General features: G+C 40.7%; 2 protein-coding genes across 2 annotated transcripts in view; both read right to left on the bottom strand.

The window, feature by feature from the left end:
• Nucleotides 1-4,025: 4,025 nt before the first annotated feature.
• On the bottom strand, nt 4,026-5,105 carry LOC137279133 (zinc finger CCHC domain-containing protein 12-like). The gene has a single exon (XM_067811609.1). It carries the CDS (start codon nt 5,103-5,105, stop codon nt 4,026-4,028), a length of 1,080 nt encoding a protein of 359 aa, XP_067667710.1.
• Nucleotides 5,106-9,788: 4,683 nt separating this feature from the next.
• The window catches only part of LOC137278709 (gelsolin-related protein of 125 kDa-like), a 30,900-nt gene continuing 26,137 nt past the window's right edge, over nt 9,789-14,551 (bottom strand). Inside the window, exons 5-6 of the mRNA XM_067811223.1 lie at nt 12,654-12,914; nt 9,789-12,321 (exon numbers count right to left, since the gene is read on the bottom strand). Coding sequence (XP_067667324.1) covers nt 12,284-12,321; nt 12,654-12,914 — 299 coding nt within the window. The 3' untranslated portion in view covers nt 9,789-12,283. The remainder of the gene's footprint in view (nt 12,322-12,653; nt 12,915-14,551) is intronic.

Consider the following 14,551-nt stretch of genomic DNA (forward strand, 5'->3'; position numbering starts at 1 on the left):
ATTAGGTGTATCAGTCTCCTGGTATGCCTGCAAATGTATAGGCGTTTTCATGCATGTCAATAGGTGCCTCAGTACTGGTATGTCTATAGACGATTCAGTCTGTACCGGTATGACTACAGACACATCAGCGTGTTCATGTATGTCTGTTGGTGTATCAATCTGTTCATGCATGTCAATAGATGTATCAGTCTATTCTGGACCGTCTGTAGGCGAATCACTCTGCTTTGTGTGTCAACCTGTTGTGGTAAATACTTGGATGTGGTATCTAATTTCCTTCTAAATGTATTTTCCGTGGTATACCAATAGGCACTTAAAGTTGCATTGATACAAATTGTGTGAGATTATGCCAGGAGGACTCATCCTCTTCATCATTCATGTCTTACTGTATTGGCGTATCCGACGGTTTATCAGATTGTGCTGGGGATATCCAGGGACGCGCCGTGTGGCTCATGTGTAACAGACTGATATGGTCTGATATGGTCAGCGGTAAGTGACCAGCGTGTGTGTGTGGCAAAGTCAGACTGAATTAATTCATCTTCTTCTGCGTCGGACCAAGGTCATTATGCATACAAATTTAAAAACAGAGAACTAAACTAAAGCTCTGGGTAATATCACTCTCTGAATTTGATAATAGTAACATTCAATATTTAATTAATTAAGCTTCAACTTTAGATACTGTTGGCAAATAACTTTTATACTGACAGCACCCCTTGTAAGTGAAGTACAAGTATCCTCCCACGCTGATGTGTCTTATAATTAATGTTACAGCTGGGATAAAGCGCCAAGAATCACATGACTCGCTGTAGGGGAGTGAGGGGTGGTTTATTCAGTTCATATTGGTAATCGTAAGCCCTGGAATGACGTAACATTCTTATTAAAATTTGTACAATACATGATGTTTAGCATAGGCAGCACAAGCAGTTTACCACAATAAATGCTGTAATCCAACAATGAAGTTATTCAACAGAACTGAGCAAGTGAAATAATTACATGACACATTGGTTGTACCACCAAGGGAAATAATTCATGGTCCAGTAACTTAGTTTGCCCAAGAAACTGTTAAACTTAGCAATATGTACACATATATTGCTAGGCAATAAAGTTCACAACTATAAAAACATACAGTCAGATAAATATTTGATAACCCTTCGTAGATACTAGAAAACTGTACATAACAAATAGACATATGTGGACAAATGAGAATACATCTTACCCATTTGTGGAATACAGCCTAGTATGTGATCTTGATAATCTGGACCATGTGTTCACATGTGACCTGCCAAGTGCAAACATCATTTATCATTGTGACATCACATTCACAATCCTGTTTGATGATCTCCATTCATACAATGCAAAGAAACCCATTGCATGCATAAACTCAGGGAAAGCTGAAGACAATGGAAGCAGATACCAATCATTCAGAAATATAATAAAACGCTTTCATCTATATCTCTGCTCTCCACTCACAAAACAAACAATAAACCTATTGCACATATACATCTAAACAACCGTGAACCATGGTTGTAGAAAAATGAAACAATACTTGCAATACTGTTTGATTTTACACCTGAGCTATAATACAATACGACATGAACTTTGGGTTTAAACATAAGTTATCACCTTTGTCTAGTTTACAACATTACCATATGTTACAAATTACCAAATAACATTTATAATGTAATTAAATTAATGAAGTTATTAAAAAATCCAATGCACTTGAACTTAGCATCATGTTAAAGTATCAAACTGACCTGTCTGATGAAAACTACAGCTGTATGCCTGGGGGACCTTGTTCCTTGTTGTTGTACTGTGCTATATTGAAGTATTGTTAGATGAGTACCCGGATTGGTGCATAGGAATTATGGGAATTTTTAAAATTAGCCAATTGGGAGCTATAAACTAGGGTCATGTGATACACAATATTCCAAAGTGAGACAATACTCTTGATCCAGCACTTTTCTGAACCACAAATGCAATAGAAACTTTTCAGAAGAATAAAATGCATCTGGAATACTTTCCATACCGTACTAAATGTCAGTATGATTGACATATGCATAAAACCACAAACTTTAGAACCAACCTTCCATATTTTTAGTGACCTTTTTATGACTTATATAATATTTTTCTTCCTATTTTCTTTGTAAAGAATAAAACACTGTAACACCAATTTATATAAGATAGTTATAAAATAGTTCACAGCAAACAAACCAAACTGATTTATGAAAAGCATGAAAATATCACTGCTACACACTACCCTCCTATCAAGTAATGACGTCATCGTCATCACTCAATTATCCTTGACAACCGACAAAAGAACATCTGATACTTTTGAGGGTAATGTGTAGTATGTTCCACTGGTTGCAAGATGTTCCAAAAACCTTGCTTTCTCCAACCAATCTGGTGGTCGACCTGCTTGTGACATTATAAACTCGCCACCAGTTTGCCATGCAGGTTTCCGCCTTGCTCGAGCACAACGTCATCAACATGGAATAAACTACCTTCATCCTGTTTCTTTGTTGTCATCTGTTCAACTTCAAAACCATTCATGTTACCTGTGAGAGTATCAGTGCGTGTAACAGACAAAATGACTTCATCTTCATCATCCTGTTGTTGCAGATTAGTCAGGCTGGTCGGAACAGTTTGAGGCCGGCTTCTTTTCCGCGGTTTTGGTTGTGGTCTGAGTGGTCCTGCGTCCACACTGCCAATGGGAAGAAGGTGATTACGATGCAAAGTTCTTATCCGACCCTTTCCACCCTCAGGTTCCACAACAAATACCGGTATAGTAGGGTTTGGGTGGTCTCTGACAATATAAGCATCCTCTTCCCATCGGTCCGCTAGCTTATGCTTACCGTCAAATGCAAGAGCTCTCACTAGCACTCTATCACCAATATGTACAGCTGCTCCCCTTGCTCTTTGATCATAGTGCTGTTTCTGTTTTCCTTTAGACGTTTGAGTGGTATTACGAGCTATTTCATAGGACTTTTTCAGTCTGCCACGAAGAGACTTTGTATAGGATTGCAGTGACTGGTTCGTGTGCCCCCTGTCAATCCCAAATGCAAGGTCTATAGGCAATCGGGGATGACGTCCGAACATCAAATAGAATGGAGAATACCCAGTAGTTTCATGCTTGGTACAATAGTATGCATGAACTAGAGGAGACACGTGGATTTTCCAATCCTTCTTTGGTTCAGGTTGAAGAGTACCCAGCATGTTCAAAAGTGTTCTGTTGAAACGCTCAGTTTGACCATTGCCTATGGGATGATATGGTGTTGTTCTTGACTTCTTCATTCCGGTAATAGCACAAAGTTCTTCTATCAAACGACTTTCAAAGTTGGCACCTTGATCCGAATGGATTCGTGCTGGTAGACCATAGTGTACCACAAAATGGTTCAGAAATGCTTCCGCTGTTGTACGAGCAGTCATATTTCTAATGGGAATGGCTTGGGAATATTTAGTGAAGTGATCAGTGATCACAAGGACGTGCTGATAGTTTCCCTTTGAAGGTTCCAACGTGAGAAAATCCATAGCAACTAGTTCCAGTGGATAGGTGGTTTCAATGTTAACTAAAGGAGCTCTTGTATTAGTTGCTGACTTTCGACGTAAACATCTCTGACAATCCTTGACCCACTTTTCAACTTGGCTGGTCATTCCAGGCCAAAAGAACCTCTCTCTCACCAAAGCCATCGTTCTGTCACGTCCTAAATGACCCATGTTATCATGAAGACTTCTGAGAACGTGTGGACGGAGATGATAAGGTATTACCAGCTGTTCTGTAAGCTCATCATTTGTAGTAGTTATTCTGTATAACACACCTTGCTTGAGTTTCAGATTGTCAAAACTGCGAGATAGGGCTGTAAATTCACTAGACTGCATATATTCATGCCTTGACTTCCGTCCTGTTCTGATCCACTTGATGACATCTGCCAGGGTTGGATCATGGAACTGTTCCCGTCTCCAATCCCTTGGTGACATGTTCTTCAGATTCTGACTTGCGTCATCAATGTCAGCTAACTCCGGGGACATGCTTAAACACTCAACATAATTGGATGCAGAAGCAGAAGCAGAGAGAAATTAGATCTGCCTGGACGAGGGAATGAGCCTCGATTAGATATGCCTGTTCCTCTAACTCTGGAAGGAGACGGATTCTGAGCTACTGAGGGAATGCTAGCTAGTTGCTTTTTAATGGCACCAAAATCTGATGTTAATTGTTGAACCATGCCTTTCAGCTCCTGGTAATCTCTGTCTGAAGAATTAGAAGCCATTTTAGAGGGGATTGGCTTCTTAGGACATTCTTGGGGTTTCCTCTGATTCAACTCAAATTCAATCCTCCTAATTGCTACACGCAACTCATCAAAGTCCTCAATAGTATCATACTTGTGACCAGACACATCCTTCAAACTTGGTTTTAGACCCTGCCAGAAAACACTTCTAAGAGCTTGATTAGTTTTGCTAGGTGATGACTTGCTACTCTGTATAGCCTTAGCATATAGGTCTTCAAGCCTGCAACCCCAAGACGAGACATCCTCTTCTGCCATCTGTTTAGTACTATAGAATCTTGCCATTAGGGATTCACTTTCCTCACAACTACCATAAACACTTGCAAGTTTAGCTAACAATGAATCAATGGTAGACTGTGGACCTTGAAGTGAAGCTACCTTACCAGCTTTTCCCTTCAGAGAACGGTGCACTGCCTCAAATATGACATTCTTAGGATAAGCACTCTCAACCAAGAGACACTCTACCTCATAGCGCCACAGATCGTAAGATGCTTCACCTTTATCAGCTTCACCAAAGAAGGATGACAATTTAGGAGTCTGACTTAAAGTAACCACTGATTTACTATCAGGCTTGAACCCTTTGACACCTACAGCACCCTCAGGGTTAGACTGATAATCACCTGGCAATTTCCCTATTGACTTTAAGTAGGAAACCATCCAATCCTGAAAATGTTCAGGGCAATCCACCACAGGCACTGCACCCATTTGCTTCAACGTGTCACTAAGACCAGTAAGACATGGATCACCTTCTAAATCTGGCACTGCATCTGACCCTTTTAGATCAACCTGTTCTGGATCCTCCTCCTTGATACCTCCAAGTCCCTCCATGCCTAGAGGACTGGTATATAAAAAAAAAAACAGCCGACAAACCACAAAGGACACTCACCAATTTGAATGGTATTAAAAACGACCCCTTAAATGAGACAACCAAAACTTAAAAGTGGGCTCAACTGTACAGACTTGGTATCATGTGAAACATTAATTCAGCAGAGGGTGCCTAACTACATCAGCAACAATTAGTTTACTATAGCAGTAACTTACCTAAACTAGAAAGTGTTACTATGGAGTTAACACTACATTGAATTAGTTAAAGTGACTAAGTACTGTTTTAGGTATTGAGGTACTTAGTTAATATAACCCAAGTTTGGAGCTGATATTTAACTAATTAAGACATGGCAGTAGGAACTGAGTTAACTAACCAAAGATCACCGAAGGACTTTACAACAAAATCTCTGCTCAAGCTCGATTCATCATGCAATCATCCAGTCATGTCACCAGATGAACATACATAAACTACACATTACAGAGGCAAAGTGAACCTATAAAGCAAACATGGACAAAATCTGGCAAATCTTGTCAACTACTAAATTACTGTTATGTTTCACCACCCCTAAAATAGACAAACATCACAATGTTAAGATACAGGTATATGTACGAAAACATACTATAAATCAGATGAAGTACAATATCACAGAATCTGTAAATTGCTAGTACCACAGATCAACATCTCTGTAGGCTGCACTGCTGCACTGAATCCGTTATGTTTATTCAGACATCCGAGGGCAAATACCCTGTAAACTTTGCATGGATATATGAAAGATCACAATATGTAAGTAAGTGTCACAAGGGTATACACGTATATCACAGAGTCATCTGTACCATTTATGAGAAGAAGGGAGACAGTTGAGTACACATACATCATGGTCACATGAATATGCACATTAAAATGATAAAAAAATAAATAAATGCATTGATAACATAGCTTTCCTATCATGATTTCACAATTAAAACCACAATGAGTTTGAAACATAAACTCATCAATTTTGGTTAAAATAAATAGCAGAAACTATATTTAACACGTTCAGGTTTTACAGGCAATAACTGCTCACCCAGCTAGAAGACGAAGCTGCTCCTAGATGCGAGATAACCGATGGTAGCCTGCCGTCAGAATACGTCACTACAACATGAAACACAAGAACCTAAGCACAAGCACACACAGGAGAATATCATAGTATCAACACTCATCACCATAGCGCGCACAGCATACACGCTCGACAACCATACACATGAGATGAAAATATAGAAAATAACAAATGCTATGAAAGCCATACACACTGCACAGCCTAACTCGTTTTTGCGCAACATAATTACATCTTCTAACTGCAAACTGTATATAACAGACGTTTATTATCTAAAACTTTATTTTATACATAACTGAAGTAATACAACCTAAACTATAAAGTATTTCACAGCAAAATGCAACTAACCTGGTGACTTCTCCAACTCTACCTCACATCATCAGCTCTCAGAATGCAGTGAAAACCACGAGACACGAGATATGATCATATCAAAGCAGATCACCTCATCAACCAGTCAAATCTTCCGTGTGGACAAAAATTCTCAAACATGAAATGCACGTGAAATGCAGGTTAACCTGGCCTACCCAGAAGAAAAACAATACTGTTGGCCACAAAACTGTATGACACCAAGAAATGCTTTTGTACGTTCGAGGTCTTAACGAACGCTACGGAGCAAATTGTGTACAGGAAGTGGAGAGATTTGGTGGTGGGGTGGGAGTGCCATGGTTCGGAGTTGATATCTCATACAGTGGCAGGACAGAACACATTCAGGTCCAGGGCAAATTGACAGCTCGACGTTACCGTGATGAAATCATCAGGCCTTCCTTTCATGAACCCCCTGAACGTCATCTTTCGGCATGATAACGCTCGGCCGCATACAGCAAGAATAACGAGGGATTTCCTTGCCCTGAACAACGTTCAGGTTCTTGATTGGCCCTGACAAATTGACGAATTGGATCGTCGTGTGCGACAGCATGACCCTCAGCCATTGGTCATGACGTTACATACTCTGTTTGTGGCCTTAGGGGAAGAGTACCAACTCATTCCCAAGCACTTCATCCGGAGTCTGACCCAGTCTATGGAACGCCGATGCCAAGCAGCCATTGGTACTAATGGTGGCCACACAACATACTGACTGCTCTGCGACCTTGATCTTGGAACACTTGTCATTTGTGACGTGCAGTTTCTGCAGCATTGGACCGTTAATGTTCATTCAGGTTTTGTTCATGACTGCGCTGTATTACTGAACCTTATGTGTATAAACTGGTAACAATTTTCAGCTATGCATTTCTTTCTTGAGTAGCATATTTGGGAAATTGGTTGCTGTACATCTTAAAGAAAAAAATCTATCTTGCAAGGAATGAAGTTTGGTTGCAGGATAAAGTTTGTTATGACCACATATAGTTCTCAGAGCATCGCGATGTAAATGATTGCTCAGGCGTTCTGTTATCCCAAATATGCTAACAATAGTCAAATCTTGGCAAGATATACGACTTATACATTATATAATATTACTTAAAACACCTCAGACAACTGATCACAGGGCGAACATTACGGACAATATCATTAATGTGATCATTCCATGTACAATCGAGTGGAGTGTTAATCCTAACTGTTTATTACTTTTGACTCCTTTAACGATTGTTCTCGCCATTAATAAGTTCGGTTTAGATTTTCGTGAAAACTGGATTGTTTTCACTCTATTTGGACGAAATGTAACCTGGCACTTTGTGAAATTCTACCTAGGTCATTGTTAAGACAGGTAACGGATGGATCGTCTATGATAACATATAATGAGGTGTTGTCCAGAAGGAGACGAATGTTACTTTCAGTATCACATACAATATCATTGATGTATATGAGAAAACGAAGCTGTCGAAGGACAGAGCCCCGATGTACTCCTGCTAGTACAGTTTTCCTGTCAGAAACTTCTGTCGCCAAACTGTACTGTCCGAGTCCTCGGAACTGTCAGTTGAAGTGATGCTGAATACCCCAACGATCTGGCTGGTTCATTACTTGCGGATAAGGTCCTCAAAACATGATCGGGTTTGGTGATATGTGGCTTTGAACACAAGCATAAGAATTTTGTACTCAATGCGGTACTGACGTGGAATCTAGTGGAGTTGTTACAAGATTGGTGTAATATGTTCATGCTTGCAAATAGGTCTGGCTGCCAAATTCTGAATTCGTTGTAGCTTGACTAAGCACTGTTGACTGGAAACATATGGCTAGGAATTGCAGTGGTCCATGTGTGAGGTAACAAATGCATGGATTAGAGTCTTTGTTGTCTCAGTGCGGATATACCGTCAAATTTGCCCGATGTTACAAAGACAAAAGTATGCAATTTGGCATACTGCATCAGTGTATTCGTTCATAACTAGCGAAGATTGGGAGATGACACCAAGATTCCTAGCTTTTTCCCTTCGTTGGACCAAACGGTTCCCGATTTGTAGACCTGGGGTTTATAATCGAGGAATCATATTTTGGAGCTAATGATGATGTAACTTTCAGCCATCCAATGTCGAATGTCCTCAGTACATGTTGGGATTGACTGAAGAGCATCTACGGCTGAAGAGGGGGCAAGAGGTCTAAATCCAATACATATCTGAGTATTATCTGCATACAGATGAAATGATAGATTGTATATGGTGAACAAAAGAGGTCCAAGGACTGAACCTCGAGGAACTCTGTACTTCAGATGATGACGTCTTGATTTGGAGCCATGTGTAATCACAGCCTGGTATCGGTCAGTGAGATAGCGCTACCTTGGATGCCAATGCGCTCTTCAAGCAGGGAGGGGAGGATACCATGGTCGATGGTATCAAGGACCGCAGAACCACGACTTCACTGAGAAGATCGTTCTGTACACGGAGCAGAGGGGATTCCCTGCTGTGGCCACTTTTGTAGGCTGATTGTAGGTTGGAGAACTTCTGGTGATGCAGCCGGCTAGATGCCACGGCACGCTCAATCAACTTTGAGAGGAAGGGTACATGCGATACGCACCGGTTAATTGCCCGTTAACTGCTGCCCGTTGTACTCTAGTTTCTATGTAACTTTCAAACCATTTTAATAGTGCGCCTTGGATATCACAAATTTTCAGTTTATGAATAATTCCTCTATGCCAGACCTTATCAAAGGTTTTACTTATATCGCAGAAGATTGTTCTAACCTCTTTTTCTTTGTCAAGAGCTTTAGCTATGAAGTTATACATGTACAGGAAGGTTAACTGATTTGTTGTGAAGTATCCTGGCATAAAACCCGATTTCAATTTTGTCATTTAGTCAGCTGATATGTGTAGATCTACTGTGTGACTGAAACATACCTGCTACGCTGTTGTGTTTAGATCTACTATGTGATTGAAACATACCTGCTACCTTCTCATGTTTAGATCTGCTGTAACTGAATCATGGCTGCTACACTATTGTGCTTGTATCTACAATGTGATGCAAACATACCTGATGCACTGTTGTGTTTAGACCTAATATGAAGTTTAACATAGCTCATACAGTATTGTGTTTATATGTACCATGTGGTGGAAACAGCTGTAACGCTGTTTTGTTTATTAATCTTTTATTCTTGTCAACACAATCGGACACTCGTCCAATGATACTTAAGGCTGGCAATTCTCAGCTCTTTAGAAAGTGAAAAACGCTTTTGCTCTTTTGTGATTTTGCGATTCTTTATTGAAATTGTAACTAACACACACACACACACACACACATATATATATATATGCATATATATATGCATATGTATATATGTGTGTGTATGTATGTATGTATATATGTATGTATATATGTATGTATATATGTATGTATATATATGTATATATATATATATATGTGTGTGTGTGTGTATATATATAAACATAAACAATCCCTTTAATATATATGTGTGTGTGTGTATCATCATCATCATATATATGTGTACATACATACATACATACATACATACATACATACATACATACATACATACATACATACATACATACATACATACATACATACATACATACATACATACATACATACATACATACATACATACATACATACATACATACATACATACATATCTGATGTTGAAACAAAATAGAAAAGGTTGTGATGGTATTATTGCGATTAGAAAATAATCATACTAGACAGATATGGCCACTGGCGTACAGTGTGAACCCTCACATCTCCCCTGTTACAAGGGTGGGATAGTTTCTTTTGCAATGAAACTACTGGGAATGTCTCACAATGAAAGTTGGAGATTCCTGTGATGATCGACGCCGCTCTGGACTACCACATGCACCAGTAATACATTGCCGTAATAATTCGCACGTTGATATTTCACTTGACAACGGTTTTACGTGATACTAAATAGCTTAATTAATAATATCCCTAAGAGGTGAAAGGAATGTCGGCACTGGAATAACCTACCCATGGCTTATGTTGTGTTTTCTGACATGGAAGTTCACTCTCGCCATATAAACTCACGAACCAAGTTTGGATAAGTCGCGTCACATGCTGATATGTTATAGTGTTGGACTGACAGGACGAAATACGCTCCATGTTGATCCTTGTAGTCACAGGTAAACACAACAGGGACAATTTCATTGCACACAGCGCATTGGGACACTTGTCTTCTTTAGAGCATCGTATCAGGGCTATTACCAACTTCCTCCGACACCAAAACGGCACTGGCCTTTCCAGTTGGACACGTGTAGGGAGACAATGTCAACGTCGAAGTTAACCCACCATTTTCAGTAACCTTCATGCTGCTCTGATGCGACATGAGCGATAATGCTGCATACTGCCCAGCAGATCTGATGATATTCCATCTGTCAGTACGATAGGGACCTGTATGTGAGAGTTGGAATCAGCGTCCATGGTATACTCATAAGTGTGTATACATGCTTTCCCCAAGTTCACTGTGGTAGGAGAGACGGCAGAGATCTGGACACGGGAGAATGTGATATAGACTGTGTTAAATTACAATAACTGGGACATTTTATGCTTCAGCAGGCCAAAGCGAACTAACCCCTGTATCGCATGACGTTTTTAGTCAAGTTGCAACTGCAGTCACGTGATATATGACGAAGCATGCGTAGTATACATATTTTACCACATCCTGTTGTTTTTCTACACTCAGGTACCAACCCTTCGGCTGCTGCACTGCACACTTGAGGAAAAAACCGCCGCTGTTAAAGTATATACAAATACGACTTCAGTTTAGCAGTACATTGCGTATATCACTGATTACAGTATATTGGACTATATATAACACACATTCATGAACAGACACATGGTACAGATAAGGTTAGATGTGTGCCGAAGTCTGGTATTTATATTTTGACATTTTCGGAATTTTGACAAGCGATCTTTACTGTACAGTTAAGTCGCATTTAACAATTACCATAGCATGATCTGATGGATCTCTCCTGAATTGCGACTATTGTTCATGAGCTGGTAGATCTCTTAGAGATACCGACTATTGTTCAAAAGGTAATGGATCTCTCCGGGATAACGACTTGTCCAGGATGTTGCGGTCTCTCAAGCATAGTGACTATTGTACAGGGGGTGGCGGATCTCTCCTGGATAGCGACTATAGTTCAGGAGGTGGTGGATTTCTCCGTTATAGCGACTATACTTCATTAGGTGGCAGACATCTACGGGATAGTGACTATAGTTCAGAAGATAGTGGATCTCTCCGGGATAGCGACAGTTGTTCAGGGGGTGGTGGATCACTCCATGATAGCGAATATTGTTCAGAAGATAGTGGATCTCAGGATAGCGACTATTGTTCCAGATGTGTCGGTCTCTTCATTCCATTTGATCTCTCGGGGATAGCGACTATTGTTCAGAAGGTATTATATCTATCTGGGATAGCGACTATTGTCCAGGATGTGGCGGTCTCTCCAGCATAGCGACTATTGTCCATGAGGTGCGGATCTATCCGCGATAGCGACTGTTGTCCGGAATGTGGCAGTCTGTCAGAGATATCAACTATTGCTGTGAATGTGACAGGAACGTGGCTATTGTTCAGAATGGGATGGGCCTCTCCTGAATATTGAGCACTGTTACAGAAAGTGACGTTGCCCAGGGGTGAAAGTGAAGTTGATGAATACAATGCGCTGCAGATGGAACGTCACGTGACTCCCTATGAACTGTCACGTGCAATCAACATTCTTGCGAATTCTGCAAAACAAGAAAGTGCATATATATTCTGCTAAATATAACACAGAAAAAAGAAGAACGTCAGTTTGCAATTGCATGATCATATATCTACCTGTCATATATGTTGTCACATCGTGTTTGTTGACGTGTGTTGGTTAGACCTACATGGTTGTAAAATGTGTTGTTAGATATATCTAAATGTTTGTACACATGTGTTGTTTGATAGACTTAGATGTCTCTACACGTGTGTAGTTTCACATACCTAGATGTTTGTGCATGTGTGTAGATAGACAGACCTAGACCTGTTAGTACAATGATATGTATTTTTGACAGGACTGAATGCTTCTACACACCTATTCTGTCGACCATGCCGTTGCCGTTTCTGTCTAGGTCGGTCACCAAACTATGGAGATCATCTTTTGTGAGGCAGCTCTCGTCACGCTGCAGACTGACTCGCTCCATGATCTGCTGCACCTTGCGCAGTGGGATCTCCTCCTGATCCCCGGGGAACACTTTGTTGATGCAGTTTACTATCTCTGTCTCCTGTTGTTCCAGAGGCACGTCATGGGCCGCGTGTAGGCGACAGAACTCCTCAAAGTTAACTGTACCGTTATCTGGAAAGATATACAAAGTAAAAAACAAAGGAGAGGCACATTGACACATCCTGTTTTGAATATTCTAGGACATAGAACTATGCTGTTGGTTCATTTCATCCTCTCATACTACAGGATCATTCCATCCGCTCATGCTACATGATCAATGCATCCTCTCATACGACAGGTTTATTCCATCCTCTCATACTACAGGTTCATTCTATCCTCTCATACTACAGGATGATTCTATCCTCTCACACTACAGCATCATTCCATCCTCCCATACGACAGGATCATTCCATCCTCCCATACGACAGGGTCATTCTATCCTCTCATACTACAGGATCATTCCATCCTCTCATACTACAGGGTCATTCTATCCTCTCACAGCTACAGCATCATTCCATCCTCTCATACGACAGGGTCATTCTATCCTCTCACCTCTCATACTACAGGATCATTCCATCCTCTCATACGACAGGATCATTCCATCCTCTCATACGACAGGATCATTCCATCCTCTCATACGACAGGGTCATTCTATCCTCTCACCTCTCATACTACAGGATCATTCCATCCGCTCATACTACAGGATCATCCCATTCTCTCTTACGACAGGGTCATTCCATCCTCTCTTACGACAGGGTCATTCCATCCTCTCATACGACAGAATCATTCCATCCGCTCATGCTACAGAATCAATGCATCCTCTCATACTACAGGTACATTCTATCCTCTCATATTACAAGGTCATTATTTCCTCTCATACTACAGGGTCATTCTATCCTGTCATACTACAGGATGACTCTATCCTCTCACACTACAGCATCATTCCATCCTCTCATACGACAGGATCATTCCATCCTCTCATACTACAGGATCATTCTATCCTCTCATACTACAGGTACATTCTATCCTCTCATATTACAGGGTCATTCTATCCACTCATACTACAGAATAATTGCATCCCCTCATACTACAGGGTCATTCTATCCACTCATACTACAGGATCATTCTATCCTCTCATACTACAGGATCATTCGATCCTCTCATACGACATTATCATTCCATCCTCCCATACGACAGGGTCATTCTATCCTCTCATACTACAGGATCATTCCATCCTCTCATACTACAGGATCATTCTATCCTCTCACAGCTACAGCATCATTCCATCCTCTCACACTACAGGGTCATTCTATCCTCTCACCTCTCATACTACAGGATCATTCCATCCTCTCATACGACAGGATCAATCCATCCTCTCATACGACAGGATCATTCCATCCTCTCATACGACAGGGTCATTCTATCCTCTCACCTCTCATACTACAGGATCATTCCATCCGCTCATACGACAGGATCATCCCATTCTCTTACATTGCAGGATCATTCCATCCTCTCATATGACAGGGTCATTCCATCCTCTCTTACGACAGGGTCATTCCATCCTCTCTTACGACAGGGTCATTCCATCCTCTCATACGACAGAATCATTCCATCCTCTCTTACGATAGGGTCATTCCATCCTCTCATACGACAGAATCATTCCATCCGCTCATGCTACAGGATCAATGCATCCTCTCATACTACAGGTACATTCTATCCTCTCATACTACAGGATCATTCTATCCTCTCATACGACAGGGTCATTCTAT

The sequence above is a fragment of the Haliotis asinina genome, chromosome 3, assembly GCF_037392515.1.
Source record: "Haliotis asinina isolate JCU_RB_2024 chromosome 3, JCU_Hal_asi_v2, whole genome shotgun sequence".
Lineage (NCBI taxonomy): Eukaryota > Metazoa > Mollusca > Gastropoda > Lepetellida > Haliotidae > Haliotis > Haliotis asinina.

What these genes read in the sequence shown, in the direction of transcription:
- LOC137279133 (XM_067811609.1), bottom strand. Translation starts at nt 5,105, where the DNA reads ATGGAGGGACTTGGAGGTATCAAGGAGGAGGATCCAGAACAGGTTGAT.